General features: G+C 42.4%; 1 protein-coding gene across 2 annotated transcripts in view; it reads right to left on the reverse strand.

The window, feature by feature from the left end:
- Window positions 1-16,627, reverse strand: part of AK5 (adenylate kinase 5) — a 287,532-nt gene that overhangs the window by 55,511 nt on the left and 215,394 nt on the right. For both annotated transcript variants that reach the window (XM_007978238.3, XM_007978240.3), the window contains exon 10: window positions 16,027-16,071. In XM_007978238.3, coding sequence (XP_007976429.1) covers window positions 16,027-16,071 — 45 coding nt within the window. The remainder of the gene's footprint in view (window positions 1-16,026; window positions 16,072-16,627) is intronic.

Here is a 16,627-nt window from a genome sequence, read left to right on the forward strand (position 1 = left end):
TAAACAATCCTTTAACCCTGCAAACTAGGCAAAATGTACATTCCCATGCCTTCTTATAATCTTTTACTAAAAGCACATTTCACTTCCTCACAGGCCTGGCATGTGAAACTGATGGTTTTTAGTAGTCTTAATTTCATGTTACAACGTTAACTCTTAGCAATTTTTATTTTTGGTGAAAAACCTGGTAGGTGATTTTAATTATGTACTAGATATAGAGCCTAGGACACCAGACAGAAGTGCCTAAATATTGGAATTTTTGACAGAGTAGGTTTTGACTCAGTCTTAGGAAGACTTTCCTATGGACAACAGATGCCCAATAGAAACGCACCATCTCCTCTGCTGGGGAGACCAAGTGGATGCAGCCAGTGTCTTCCGCTAGGGCTCAAGGCTAGGACAGTGCCACCTGAGTTCACCTATACCACAGCAGGGTGAGAGGGGGTGGCGTTCCTGGGGCTTTGGTGAGTAGTCCAAGAGGGATTGTTGGACAGCTCCAAAAGAAGGACTTCAAAAAGCAGGGGTGCAGCTTCTGCCTACTTGCTTTGTTCTGACTTTGAGAGTAAACTGTAGGCCTCTGGGAGGTGCAGCTAAATTCTGCTGCCGCCATGGACACTGTTGGTAGCAGCCACTCCACAGACAAGCATCTTCCTATTGTTTTGGTGAGCACGGTCCTACCAAGGAAGATTAAAAACCAAAACTTTTTTTTTTTTTTTAAAGCCAAATCTATTTTTCCTGGATTTTCCAGGCGGAGGCCTACATTAGACTCTGTCATAGAAACGTGATATCTACTTTCTCCTTCTTTGTAAAAAATTAAACCTCATGATTCTTATTGTGGGCACATGGCTATCTGAAACATGGACCACATTTACCAGACTTCCTTGCAGGCAGAAGTGTCTTCCTGACCAATGAGATGTCAGTGGAATGGTGAATGCAACTTCCAGGCAGTGACCTTAAAGGGAAGAAGCAAGTTCTTCTGCCCCATTTCCTCTTTCCTTTTTAATGGGCTTAGGACATAAGAGCTGGAGCTTCAGCAACCATTTTGGGACATGAGATAACTCTGGAGAAGCCACACAAAGGAGCAGAAAAATATAAGGAACCTGAGACTCTGAGGTCACAGCAGGTCATACCACTGCTATGACTGCTTGTACCTAAAATTTACATAAAATACATTTTTACCTTGTTTAACTACAGTTATTTTTTAAAAAAACTTTCAACCAAACAAAATCCTAACTGATTCAGAGTTCACAGAGGGGCAATTGTTATTAGTCATCTATTATTAATAGGATAGTGAATACCCTGACACTCGAAGTACTAAAGTCAAGACTAGATAGTTATCTGTCAGTGATGTTCAAGATTCACTTCCTGACTTGATTAGGGATTAAGCTAGAGTAACCTCTCTTTGAGCTCTGTGCTCCTCCTGCCAGAGAGGAGTGAGTAAAATAGGCACAGTCTCTGATTTTACACTATCCAGTGATGTTGTACAGCACTGGGGCTAATATTTTAGTTCAGGATTCTTTCTTCTTTGGAGAAGACTAGAAGACAAGGGCTCTAATTTTGTTTGACCTGAGCTACTACTTTAAATGTAAACCTTTTTCTATATTTGCATCCTCCCACCCTTACATTCATGGACAGTATTAAAAGAAAAAAGTAAAAGGAGAAGGTATAATGTCCAGTCATGGGCTGCATAACAACATTTCGCTCAATGATGAACTGCATAGAGGATGGTCCCCTGATACTATAATACACTGTAGTTTTACTGTGTCTTTTCTATGTTTAAATACACAAATACTTACCGTGGTGTTACTATGTATTTATGCTATTTGGTATAGTAACATGGGTTTGTAGCCTGGGAGCAATAGGCTATACCACATACCCTAGGTGCATAGTAGGCTACACCATCTAGGTTTGTGTGAGTACACACTAGGATGTTCTCATAACAAGGAAATTGCCTGACGAGGTATTCCTCAGAATGCACCCCCGTTGTTAAGTGATACATGACTGTATATGGGAGAATTTGTGGAGGGCAGTTTGTCCTCCTGGTGTTTCCTTGCCTGCCCTGCTCACCAGCTCTGGACTGGTCTTCAGTCAACATCACATTCATGCATCCAGGCCTTTCAAGGTTTGGCCCATCTCCTTCCCGTTCCTGGGCCATCAGGGGCATATCCCTACTGCTGTGATTTGCTCCTAACTTGGAATCTGCCTGCTTGCCATCCCTCTCTCCTCAGCCCTCTCTTGAACTTAGGAAATCCCATCCATTCTTTGAGACTCCCCTCGGTTCTCAGCCTTTCTAGGAAGAGGCTCCAACCATTGTGCTTTCTTTGTCCTCTCATCTCTGTTAACCTTCACTGAATGGTTCCTTTTCAGTTAATTCTGCACTGCCCTGTATGGGCTCCGAAGTTTTCATAAGCATGATTCTGGCTTCACTGAATAGACTGTAAGTTCTGTGATGGGTGGGAACATAAAAAAAAAACAAAAACAAGAAAAAAACAAAACCAAAAAAAGAACACGACCGTACTTATCACAACAATGATGGATAATTCAGCCTTTGCTTGTTCTTTTTTTTTTTTTTTTTTTTTTTTTTTTTTTTTGTGAGATGGAGTCTCACTTTGCTGCCCAGGCTGGAGTGCCGTGGTGTGATCTTGGCTCACTGCAACCTCTGCCTCATAGGTTCAAGAGATTCTCCTGCCTCAGCCTCCAGAATAGCTGGGATTATAGGCACCCACCACACCTGGCTAACTTTTTTATATTTTTAGTAGAGACGAGGTTTCACCATGTTGCTCAGGCTGATCTCGAACTCCTGACCTCAGGCAATCTGCCTGCCTTGGCCTCCTCAAGTACTGGGATTACAGGAGTGAGCCACTGTGCCTGGCCTTCTTTTGTCTTTAATGTACACTTTATCAACACATCAACTCCAGTACACACTCCATTCTTTGAAGGATGGTGGCATTTGGGATCTGTATCATTAATGTAATTGTTATTTGTTTTGTATTTTGACTTGGTTTCCTCATGGTGCCAGCTACCTAATGGTGGACTAGAACCTGATTCTAATATGGAAACTGTGTGCTACCTTACTAAGGCAAATTTACCAAAAGCTGTATCTCTTTTTTTGGTTTTATTTATTTTGTGGGAAAGGGCCATAAAGACTTTATAAAGACCCCACATTGATCCTTCAGGACCAGAGGAAGAGTTACTTAGTTATGGTTGGTTCTTAAAAATAGCCACACCTCATTGTTTTACCTCAAACCTCTGCTCTTATTGTTATGGCTCTGAGATGGTTATTACTGGAAGACAGATTAGTACATTTGCTTCGATAATGGGTCTGTATTAGTCACACCTGAGTTTGAGGAACTTGGGGGGAAGTAACTTAATCTGAGCTTTCATCATTTTCCACTCCATTCCATTCCATTCATTCATTCTAAAGACATATACTGAATGCCTACTAAATGCCAGGCATCCTGATAGGTGCTGCAGAAGCAAACAAACAAACAAAAAAAAAAAAAAAAAAAAAGGAAAGAAAGAAAAAGGAAAAAGGGCATGCTCTCTGTCATCTAGGAGATTTAGTAAAGGTCACCCTCCAATCAACTGGTCATCACTGCCTTCTAGCAAATTGTCTTCTGAAGGGGTTCCCAAGGGGTCTCTCTAGGAGTCTGCTGGCTGGCCTCGGCCAGGTTTCCCACTGATGAACATTCTCTTCCTTTCTCAACAGCAGATGTTGGAATGAGAGGTAGTCTCAGTGCTTGCCTCAACGGCTCCACCCAGACCATGCTGAGGACTTCCAAAAAAACCAGTATGTTCTGCTTGTGGCTCTTCCCCACCAGCTTTCCCTGCATTGACTACAAGAGTTAGTCCAAACAAAGAGTTAGTCCAAAGTCATACATAACTGGCCCAAATTGGTTCAATGCACTTTACACCAAAGCCGCTGAGCCGGTGGTGATGGGTGGATGCGTGGCAGTAACGCGTGACCCACTTGCTAGTTGAAGGCATTCCCTGCAGCCTGGCAGAACCAGGAGGAACATCTTCAGAGCCAGGGCCCCAGATAAATATGAGAAAAACTATCACCTGGATCACAGGAACATAAGTCACAGTAAAGCTAAACAGCTACACTTTGTTACAAGAGGAAAGAGTGCTTTATTGCCTTAACCACCTGATGGTTGGTTTAAATATGTTTTCATTTGCAGCTAAGAAAACACTCAGACTCCTGGTTCAGAGGAGCCTGGAGCAAATTGGAAAGGAAACACTTTGTGAGTGTTACATTTGGAGGGCCAAAATAGTCACTGACCCCCTAAATCACTGCATTGTTACTCTGCTTCATTCTTCAAGGCAAAAAACGATCTCCTATGGTAAAACGGTCTCCCGCAGGGCTGGGTTGTTGTAAACAACTGCAAGAATGTGTCAGCTAGAGAAAATGGCAGCGTATAGGCAGGCTGAAGCCCAGGGCTTCAGAGACACATTCTCATTTCAACTGACTGATCTCAGCCAACTACAGCTGGGTGTAGGTGAAACACCACTTAACAGCTCAGTCCCTTAGGGAGTGTTTAATGTTAACAGGAAACGTTGAGGAAGAAACACTGAGGAAATAAACAGGAATTTAACCTCTAAACTTTTGTGACGGTTTCCTCATCTTGTTCCTTTCCTTGTTCCAATTCACTTCTGAATCCATCCTCATCCTCCTTTTCTCAAGACTCTCTCCCTCTCATTGGATGTCTCCCCTCCCTCTGCATAGAGTAGCTACAGTGACAGCTACTGTTTGCATTCACTAGGAGCCCTGTTGCATGTTCTAATTCATTTCACTCTCCCATCAACCCCATGACCTAGGTACGATCATGACTTCCACAGGACAGGTGAGGAAACTGAGGAACAGGGAGTGTAAGGATGATGCCCAAGGTCACACAGCTGTACACGTAGGAACCGGCGTTTGAACTCATGGAGCGTTGCTCTTGACTAAAGCCTGTAATGCCTCCCTCTTTATACAAATGAGTTTGAGTCTCTCATTTTAAAAATATTCCACCCTGAATATTCACTTTCCTTTAAATAGTCTTAACTCTTTCTCTTCTCTCAGAGTCAACTTTCTTGAAAGTGTAGTCTGTACAGATAGATCCCCATTTACTTACCTCCTAGTCACCCCTAACCCTCTGGCTTTACCCCTTCCCGTTCCTCTGGAACTGCTGTCACCAGTCACCAATGACTCACCTGTTGCCAAACTCCACAGACAATTTTCATGACATTTTAGTGAACCGTTCCCAGATGGGAACTCTCCTCCCTTGCCTTCTGTGATGCCATTTGCTCTAGAGGTCCCACTTTCCTCCGCGTGCTCTTCTCCTCTGGCTCTGGCAGGGCTCTTGGGAAGGCTCCAGGTCTTAGCTCTCTTCCAGCCTCACCCTCCCTAAGTTCACTGGGTGACTTTTTGCACACACATGGCTTCACATCTGTATCTATAGCCAGAACTTGTCTTTTTGGTATCAGCTGTGAAAAATCTCTTTTCAAATGGACATCACTGCTTGGATGTCCCATAAGCACCTCAATCTTAAGATGTTTAAAACTGGCCAGGTGCAGTGGCTCATGACTGTAATCCCAGTGCTTTGGGAGGCCAAGGTGGGTATATGGCTTGAGCCCAAGAGTTTAAAACCAGCTTGGGAAACATGGTGAAACCCTCCCTCTATCAAAAAAATACAAAAACTAAGCCAGATGTGGTGGTGTGTGCCTGTAGTCTCAGCTACTTCGGGGACTGAGGTGGCAGGATCACCTGAACTTGGGAAGTTGACGCTGCAGTGAGCCATGATTGCATCACTGCACTTCAGCCTGGGTGACAAAGGCTGACAACAACAACAGACAAAAAAGTTTAAAACTGAACTCATCTGTCTCTGAAAATTGATTTCTTCTGCAAATTCCTTCTCTTTGCATGGCACTTCCATCCATGTGGCTGTTTAAACCAGCTGCTTCTGAGGCACGCTCAGGTCCTCTCATTCACCTGTTCCCACAGTGGATCTTTATGGTCCGTTGATTCTCCCTCCTAAATCTCTTGGATCTGCTTTTCGTTTTTCACCTCAACTGTCTCCTTTTTCCTTACCTGAATGACCATTCTGATGACCTCAGCTGACCTTGTGCTGAAGCCTAGGCTTCCTGTCCTGGTTGCCAGAGTGCTCCATCTGAAGTTGGAAGTAAAAGCTTTCATGGTGCTTCACTGCCACGGGATGAAGTTCATACTACCTCTCCTTGGATCACAGCCTCTCATGACCCAGATTTTGCCTTCTCTCCAGCTCTGCTCTTACCACTTCCCATCCATCTCATCTCTGAGGCTTCCTCCTGCACACACCGTTCCCTCAGTCCTTGCCCTGGGCTCACCCTCACTTTCTTTCCTCTTAGCACTTGGCCAATTCCTTTTCTTCTTTTGGACTCAGCTCTCAGTTCCTCTGTCAACCCTGATCCCTACTTCATGCTCCCCATGGCCTGCGCCTCTGCCATTGCGTGTGCCAAGCTGTGCTATTTGTTGGCTTCTTCCCTACAACATGAGCTCCTTGAGACTAGGGAGCCTTGCCTTTCATCTGCGTATCCTTAGGCTGCCATTTTGCTGATACATAGTAGAAACTCAATAAATGTGTCAAATGAAATAACAAAATTCACCCAAAGCCATATATACCTAATGGATGAATGTACTATAGCAGGGAGAGAATATCTTTATCATGTGGGGAGTTTAAGCACCCTCCTTTAAGTCTATATATCTGCTTGTGTAGGACTTTTCCCCTCTACCTCCACACTAGGCCACTATTTGAGATCAGTATACAGGGGAGCTACTCAATCCCACCCAGAGAGAAAATCTCAGCATGACCAGGTTCCCTCAGACCTACCCAGCATCACAGGCACAAACACTTGCTGAATTTTGCCACTGGCCCTCAGAAGTAGTTTTGGCAATGCTCACAAAACAGGTGCCTTTGCTATTTCTTTATGGTAAAAGACATAGCACAAATCCTGAAATCACTGTACTTTCAGTGATGGTTTAGGATACTTTTATGGGTTCAAATTGTTTCCTGTTTTGAAGTTAAAATGGAATTTTATGTAATTGAGAGAAACATGACTGGGGTAAACACAGGTCTTTGTCATTAATATTCACTTTGTATCATATTTGACCTTTGTTTTCAGACATCAATGGCTAGATATGCAGGAGCAAAGTAAAACAGAAAATTACGGCACTTATTCAAATAATTATGGCAAACTTCCCTCACCCACTATATTCCCACAACTTCATCTACATTTTGGTTTCCTTGCTTTGTATCTATAGACACTTTTAGAGCATGGGCTTTGATGTCTGAGAAACTTGGGTCTGAGTCTCAATTCTGTCACTTATTAACTGTGTAACCCTGGGAAAGTTATTTAACCTTTTTAAGGCTTGATTTCTTCAATTTCTTCCCTGTAAAATGGGGAAGAATATGAGTGCTGATCACTGGTGTGAGGATTAAATAAGATACTGCATATGGGGGCCAGGTGCGGTGGCTCAGGCCTGTAATCCCAGCACTTTGGGAGGCTGAGGCAGGCAGAGCACGAGGTCAGGAGATCGAGACCATCCTGGCTAACATGGTGAAACCCCGTTTTTACTAAAAATACAAAAAAATTAGCTGGGCATGGTGGCGGGTGCCTGTACTCCCAGCTACTCAGGAGGCTGAGACAGAAGAATGGTGTGAACTCGGGAGGCAGAGCTGGTAGTGAGTTGAGATCGAGCCACTGCACTCCAGCCTGGGCAACAGAGCAAGACTCCGTCTCAAAAAAAAAAAAAAAAAAAAAAAGATACTACATATGAAGACAGCACAATATCTGGAACACAGTAGGTCACCAGTATATATTAGTTTTAATCTTGTTATTAGATAATTAAAATGAACATTTTAAGGCTAGAGGATGGGGTATTTGACTTATTTAATTGCCTTCATGCTTCACTTACACTTGGGCTATGTCTCTGTTGTACAAGTTTCCAATTAAAAGAACACTTATCAACGTGTTAACTTGTTAGTCACTCAAATTTGGAGCTGACAGAGATTTTGTTATTTTAAAAGAAATCCAGAGGAGATAAGGGGTTGGCCCAAGGGTACACAGAACTTGGATACCAACACAAGACTTTGCGTATTCTCTCCTCTCCAGTGCTGGGGCCTGCTAGATCCTGCAACATCTGCCAGTGTCCCCTGCTCCTTCAGAGTGACTCTCTAAACAAGCAAAAGAGGCTCTCAGTGAGTCAGCCTAGAGATGTCCCCTTATTCAATTGCTAATCAATAAGCAGGACTACACAGACAAGGAACATTGGCCAGTTCCTGGAATACACTTAGCCTTTAGTGAACAGGCCAAATGCCTAAAAATTCATCAGGTGCTTCAGTTGATGAATTAATAGTGCTTCCAAAAGGATTTCAACCAATGGGTAGGGACACAATGAGTATGAGGCCTCCATTCCCCTTACCGGGTAACCTCATGTACTTGGGCTCTTTTCTGTTTAGCAGTAATTTGCCCTTCTAGATGAGTCCTAAATTCCTGCCATGTCATGCAGTGTTGCAAGGACCGTTTTATGTCTTTCTGGATTTCATGGTTCTTTGAGGATAGTAAGCCCTTGATAAAGGCTTATTAATTTGCTTTGATTAAATGAAGAATGCATTGCATTCTAGTTAAACATTACTTACAGCCTTTTTGCAGTGAAAAGGTTTATATAATTAAGTAGGATCATTGTCACCACAAAATGCCCACATTTCTCCAGCATTAGAAATATATCTCATTAGTTGGTAAATGCATTTGAGGCTCTCTTGGAAAGCAGTCCAGTGTCTCTTTTTCTTTACTTTCCCATTCTGAATGGCCTGGACTTTGAAAATACAGGTGTCGGGCCTGAGAGAGTGTGAAAGAGGCTCTTGGTGTCTGCATCCCTTCAGGGGAGAAAGAACTGTGGAGATGTGGTGCCTGTGTTTGGAGCTAGAACAGTGCTCCAGTTGGGCCAGGCCAAAGGCTGGAGAGTCAGATGGCAACTTATTTTCTAGGTGACCCCAGCTGCATGTCAGCATTCTCCAGAGAAACAGAAGCGACAGGGTGTATATATCCTGTTGCTTCTTATTCCCATTACAAGCCCATATATACACATGGGCTTATTATGAGAATTGGTTCACTCCATTATGGAGGCCAAGGAGTTCCATAATAGGCCTTCTACAAGCAGAGGAACAGGGAAGGTGGGAGGGGGGGTGTAGTTCAGTCTGAGTCCAAAGACCCGAGAACCTGGTGGGGTGGTGGGGGCTGCTGCTAGTGTCCAAGGGCAGGAGAAAATGGATGACCCAGCTCCAGAAGAGAGAGAGCAAATTCATCTTTCCTCAGCTGTTTGGTTCTAGCTGAGCCAGAACAGATTGGATGGTGCCCACCCACAATGGTGAGGGTGGATCTTCCTTACTCAGTCCACTGATTCAAATGCCAGTCTCTTCTGGAAATACCTTCACAGACACAGCCAGAAATAATGCTCTACCAGCTAGCTGTGTGTCCCTTAACCCAGTCAAGTTGACACCTAAAATTAACCATCACACCCGCCCCTAGCTCATGAGCTGCCCGATTTCACTTCAGAGTGGAAACTCAGTCAAATCCAGTCTGGGTTTTCTTAGTCCAATCCAGTGATTTCTGATAACCTTGATAGTCCAGTTCAAAGTTCAGTCTCCATGTCAGGGCCATTCTCCCACCTTGCAGGTTTTCTTTGCCCTCCCTTCAGTTCTGGTTCTTCCTGGTGCTGTTACTCCTCTGGGCTGTACCCCCTCCACCTTCCACCCAGCCCTCTGCTTTGGGACCTCCTGCTATAGTCCTCTTTGCCTTCTTCTGACAAGTGCACAGACTTTCCTTTTAGGCACCCCTTGCACCACTGGCCACAGAGAAACACTCAGAACTTTTTCCAGGCCAACAGGAGCCCAGAGAAACAGGGCTTTCAGCAGATACACTATTTTCCCCCTGACCTCTTCCTCACATTTGTGAGGTTATTTGCTTGGAAAGGCATGAGGAACTTTTTCCTTTTGAGATCCCTAAATACTATATCTGGGGTTTCTCTCTGTCCTACGTACGTGCTCAACACACCCACCCCAACCCCCAAGTAACCCCAGGGTGGTGGTTCTCAAAGTGTGGCCCACAGACATCAGAGGTCCCCTATATTCATTATAACACTAAGAGGTTATTAGCTTTTTGGAGGTGGTGCAGAAGCAATGGTTGTAAACCTGTGGTGCATGGCAGCAGTGTTATTAGTCCTGTGGTACTGGTCGTGTGCTTCACTTCCATGTACTCACAGTTAAAAACAAGAAAGAAAATGCCAATGTTACCTAAGAATGCCCTTAATGAAGCAGTAAAAAAGACACATTTTATTTAATTTTTACCCTTAAGCACACATCATTTTAATATTGTGTGACAAAATGGGAAATACACATAAGGCTCTTCAGCACACCTATGGTTTTTGCTTTTGTTTTGGGAAAAGCACTTGTGTGATTATTTAAGTAGCTGAATTAGTAGCTTTTAAAAGTGAACACTGGGTCTACTTTCTGAAAGAGCATCCAACAAACAAACTGTGGTTTTTTTTCAGACTTCAGTATCTGGCAGAAATTTTCTTGAAAATAAATAAAGCCTGTCACTTCAAGAAAAAACAAAAACAACAGGCAGTGTTTTTTGCCAAAATCTATGCTTTCAACCTCCAGATCCACCACTTACTAGCAAATAACTGAACTCCCCAATGTCTTACTCGAAAAATCAGGATAGTAATTGTGCTGACTTCAGAGGATGGGTATGAGCATTCAGTAAGATAACATTATAAAGTGCTTTATGTAGCGTCTGGTACGTGTTAACTGCTCAATAAATGTTGGCTGCTGTTACAGCCACACCGAGTTAAAATAATCCGATTTCTTTCATATCTAATTTAACCAAATATGTGAGTCAATTCCATCAAGTGTTCATGTTAAGCACCAAGTAGAGACTTTAAAAAATCAATTCATGGCCGGGCACGGGGGCTCACGCCTGTAATCCCAGCACTTTGGGAGGCCGAGGCAGGCGGATCATGAGGTCAGGAGATCGAGACCAGCCTGGCCAACATGGTGAAACTCTGTCCTACTAAAAACATAGAAATTAGCCAGGCATGGTGGCAGGTGCCTATAATTCCAGCTACTTGGGATGTTGAGGCAGGAGAATCACTTGAAAGCAGAAGGCGGAGGTGGCAGTGAGCCAAGATAGCACCACTGCACTCCAGCCTGGAAGAAAGGACGAAACTCCGTCTCAAAAAAAAAAAAAAAATTCAATTCCTGTTTTTTTAATAATAAGGCAACAATGAAATGGCAACATGGCTATAATGAAATAGTGGCAGGTATTGCAATATTGAGTTTTAAGCAAAAACTCTTATTTCTCCAGTTTTCCTTAGGAAAATAGATAGGACTATTTGTGCAGTGGTTAAAAACACAGAAATTAACACAAAATATTGCCAAAATACCCCCCAAAGCTCACTACTTTAAAATAGTTTATCACAGCACCAATGCCAATGTACACCAGGCCACCTGCGTCCCTGACACATCGAAAGCTATGGCCTTTGAATGATGTCTTGATCATTATGTCATTAACATCATACCTCACCTGAAAAGTCAGATGTGTTTTCCAAATTGGAGCACTTCTACCCAAGCTTTGGATATAAATTAGGAGGAATTTAGATTATGTCACATTTTGGGCATAGGCAGGCAATGAAAAATGGAGAAGGGAAAAAGAAGCCAAAATAAATGGGCTTATAGCAAAATAATGATCAAAAGATTTAAAAAAAAAAAAAAAAGAAAGAAAAGAAAGAAAAAAGGAAAGAAATGTACCAGAAAAGGTTGTGAAAAACTGTAGGAACCTGTTAGCGCGACATAATGAGGCTCTTTAAAGGATTTTACATTTTCCAAATAATTTTCAGTTATCAGAAATGATTGAGTCCCTGTCTTGTTTATCAGCGCAGGTTCTTATATCTTGTATGTGAACAACCGAAGTCCATAGCATCTTTTTCAGTCCTTTAGATCATCTGGACCTACCCTGTGGGATCCCTTCTTTGTTCTTTGAAAGGTATTTCTTTGTAAACAGCTACTGAGCTGCTTTCTTCGGGAACAAGAATGTACTATTCACATACTATTCAAAGGGTCGACTGGGTCCGTCCTTGCCACCTTCCCCTTTGGTGCAGATGGTACACTAGCTCTGAACATTTTTTCTACTCAGATGACCATCAGTGCTATCACCTGCTCCCACCTGTGACTACTGCCCTGCAAATGAGCAAGAAACAGCACCAGCTCAGGGGAAAAGTTGCTTTTACTTGTTCTCGGTGAGAGGGTAGCAGCTTCGTGGAGAAAGGAGCATCTGATTAGGCTCCTAATTAACATGAAAACCATCCTGCAAGAAAAAGCCACAGCAGCAACAAGCTGCTTGCCAGTTCTAGGCCAGGAATCCCAATTGCAATTTTGGTTGTTATGGAAACAGACCACACTGCTTCTTAAAGAATTCATTATTCCAACAAATATTTGTTGTTCTAGTCATTAAGTAGTACCGAATGAATGATGTAGACACAGGGGAGGAGGAGCGCAGAGGAGGAAGGCTGGTGATTACAGCTGAGTTCTCAGGGAGCTAGAACTTAACTCTGACCTTGGGGCATGATTAATAGGGGAGAAGACATTTCAAGTGAAAGTGCTGGCAAAGTGCGACAAGCTCAAGCGATAATAAGGATGCAGGTGTGGCTGGAGCCAAAGATTGACATGGGAGTGTGATGGGAAATGGGAAAGACCAGAAGGCCAGTCTAAGAAGTCTGGACCTTTCTGTGGACAAAAAGGAGCTAATGGATATGTTAAAACAGGGGAAGAATGCTTTAGGCGTATTAATTTTGTCTTAAGACAAATAGTGAGGACGTCCACCTGGACTCTGGCTAATACCGCAGCCCCAGTGTTTTCTGGGTATATGCCAAGACAATAATTTGAAAAGTGACAATTCAGCCATCTTCTCAAATAGACAAAACTACACTGTTTCACTGAAAGAAACTGACTTTTGATTATTAAAACTCATCAAAACAGCTATGGGTGTGTCTATGACATCTGGAATATTTTTATAAGGTTTATATTGACTTACAATAAAGCAGTCCCAAAATACCATTCTGCCACCTGGCAAGGAAGTATTTAGAACTAAGGCCTTAATTCTCAGAGTCCAGTGTGTACACTAGAAAGAGAGCAGTCATTTTCCCTTGTATCACAGTGGCTTTGTACCTTCTATGGCCCAAACAGTAAGCTGAAATCTCTTTTACCAGAAGAGTGACTGATCCGTAAATTGAAATACAGGAGAGTTTGGTTAGATAGAAGAAAAATCTTTTGCTCAGTGCAGCAATTCTTAGAGGGTGATCTATGGACCCTTGGAGGTCTCAAGCTTTGTCTAATTCCAAAGATCTTCTACTGTGCTGTTTGACCTTCTGAAGGGCACAGGACTTAGTAACAGGTGAGGTCTTTAGTTATGCCTAGAGAGAGGAAGTGGCATTTGACAATACATTTCACAGTTCAACTGTGAGTGTTAAACAATGGATAAGTCTGAGGTGATATTACTGCCAAGACAGTAACAACAACCACAAAACATACTGTATTATTTTTGGAAGCTTCTTCACATTTTTAAAAACACAGATTTCTATGTGATAATAAAGGGCTCTGTGATGGTTAATACCAAGTGTGAACTTGATTGGATTGAGGGATACAAAGTATTGATCCTGGGTGTGTCTGTATGGGTGTTGCCAAGAGAGATTAACATTTGAGTCAGTGGGTTGGGGAAGGCAGATCCACTCTTAATCTGGTGAGCACAATCCAATCAGCTGCCAGCAAATACAAAGCAGGCAGAAAAAAGTGAAAAGGAGAGACTGGCCTACCCTCTCAGCCTATATGCTTTCCCCGTCTGGATGCTTCCTGCCCTCAAACTCCAAGTTCTTCAGTTTTGGGACTTGGACTGGCTCTCCTTGCTCCTCAGCTTGCAGACAACCTATCGTGGGACCTTGTGACTATGTAAGTTAATACTTAATAAATTCCTATATGTATAGATGTATTCTATTAGTTCCGTCCCTCTAGAGAACTCTGACTAATACAGGCTCCTACTTTGAATTCCTAGCTGTCAAGTTTAAAGGGTCTCCCCTTTTCCTAATGTGGCTCCTAATATAAAAATTGAATAGAAAATATAAGACTCTGTGTATGGTCTGGATGCCAAGAAAATTGATTATTAAATTTATGTGGAAAAGGGAATTTTAGTCTGATTTTCCTTTGAAATTATGACATTGGGCTACTCTTCAATAAGAGATACAAGCAACAAAGTTTTACTTTCTGAAAAAAACGTAAACTAAGTGTGGGAAGAGTCCATCCAGTTCCCAAGGTTAAGGTCAACTAGAGGTAAGCAGATGTCAAATGGACCTAAGGTAGGTCTCAAGAATTCCCACTGCTTGACACACACTGTTCTCTTTGCCTCCTCTCACCTCCCGTTCATCCCTTCACTGGGCTCATCTCTCCTTTTATCTCTCTGCTTAAATGTTACGTTCTTAGGGAAGCCTTCCCCAGTCACCCTCTCTAAAGTAATCACCTAATTTTACTCTGAACACTTGACCCAGGCTGTTCCCTATTTCAGCTCTTTGGTTCCTTCCTAATACTTTTCAAGGTTAATGATAGATCCCTTATTTTCTTCATCTAAGATGGCAGCTCAGTGAATCCTCACTACCCAGCGGGGTTCAATATTTAATAAGCATGTGTCAGATGGCTGAATGTGTGAGACAGTTAGCATTCAGGTTAACAGCCAACACAACTGAGTTGTGTGCGGAGGGAGAAGCCTGGAGTGAGGAACTTCAGTCAGAGATCCTGGTCCCCTCCCTGCTACCAGTTAATTGAATGACTATGATCAGACCCCTTAACTTCCCTGGGCCTCAGTTTCCTCATCTAATAATGAGGGAACTTTACTCAGAGATTTCCAAGGAGGCATTCTGATTTTAACTTGCAAGAGTCTAAGTTTATCTGATTATATTTCTGTAGTGTTGACAACCATTCTTTTCCCACTCATTGAGGAGGTGTGGACCTTTTTATTATTTCTGAATATAAATAGACATTTTCTGGAAAATGTACAGGTAGGTGTGCTAATTTTTTGAGGCACTTGAATGATTAGAGGAAAAAGTACTAAGTTTTGAAAGGATAATATTTATCCTTTTTTGTGCATTTTTAACTACTGCACAACCAATTCCCTTTATTTCCATGAGGAAAACTGGAAATCTGGCTCTCACACACCATTAGCTTCATAACCTTGGACAAGTTCCTTAACCTTCCTGAGTCTCTCAGTTTTCCTGTCTATGTAATAGATAGGTAATAGGAATAGACTAGGTAATGGGATTGTATAAGGATTAATTGAGATAACCTGGAGCATAGTGGGTGCTCAGAAAATGTTGGTAAACCTCAAACACATTTTCTCCCACAATTAATCCATCAATAAGTTTCACTGTACTAGAGCAAAGAGCAAATTAGATAGCTTTTTCTGTTTGCTGTGTAGAATACAGCCAGAATGCTTTAGGCGTATTAATTTTGTCTTAAGACAAATAGTGAGGACGTCAACCTAGACTCTGGCTAATACCACAGCCCCAGTGTTTTCTGGGTATATGCCAAGACAATAACTGGCTATTGAGGTATATTTGAACATGTGGCAACTGATGCATTCAGTTTAGGAAGGAGAGGGTCCGTGTTCAAACAGAAAACACGTGTGTTAGATTTTAATACATGACAACCTCTTACCCTTTTAATGCACTTTGTTACTGTAGAGCTAAACTCAGAAGTTTGACATTCTTTCAAGTCCTACTTTTCCCATGCTGAAAAGATACAAATCCCAAAGCAATATAAAACTGCATACATGAAAGAAAGAACCTGGAAAACTTGGGGTACTATTTTGACCAAAAAGACTTCAAAATAGGGTGAGAAATAAATAGTCTTTTTCACTACCAAATTCTTATTATTAGCAATTGTATTGTTAGAAAATGCAAGGGCTGCTACTCACCAATCATGAAAATAATTTTACACTTTCTCAAATCTTCCATGAAACCTTCAAAATAAAAATAACGTAAGTTATTGGCAAGAAAAACTGTACTGAAGCCCTGGTTTTACTCATGTTATGTAAAAATCCAAACCTTGTAGTTTTATTTGATAACAAAAGCTTGCAGTTGAATAAATGTGTGAACAGGCTACAATTAGTAAGCACCAATGACCATTTCAGTCTGTTTGTTTGTTTGTGAGATGGTCTCACTCTGTTGCCCAGGCTGGAGTGCAGTGCCTCTATCTTGACTCACTGCAACCTCCACCTCCCAGGTTCAAGCCATTCTCCTGTCTCAGGCTCCCGAATAGCTGGGATTACAGGCATGCCACTGCATCTGGCTACTTTTTGTATTTTTAGTAGAGAGGGGGTTTCATCATGTTGGCCAGGCTGGTCTTGAACTCCTGGCCTCAAGTGATCCCCCTCCCTGCCTTGGCCTCCCAAAGTGCTGGAATTACAGGCATGAGCCACCACACCCTGGCCATTTCAGTCTTATTTCCCTATCCCGGTACGGTATTTTTATTTTAACATGCATGATCAACTTTTGGTGGCAAAAATGTATGTCATT

The sequence above is a fragment of the Chlorocebus sabaeus genome, chromosome 20 (genome assembly GCF_047675955.1).
Source record: "Chlorocebus sabaeus isolate Y175 chromosome 20, mChlSab1.0.hap1, whole genome shotgun sequence".
Classification (NCBI taxonomy): Eukaryota; Metazoa; Chordata; class Mammalia; order Primates; family Cercopithecidae; genus Chlorocebus; species Chlorocebus sabaeus.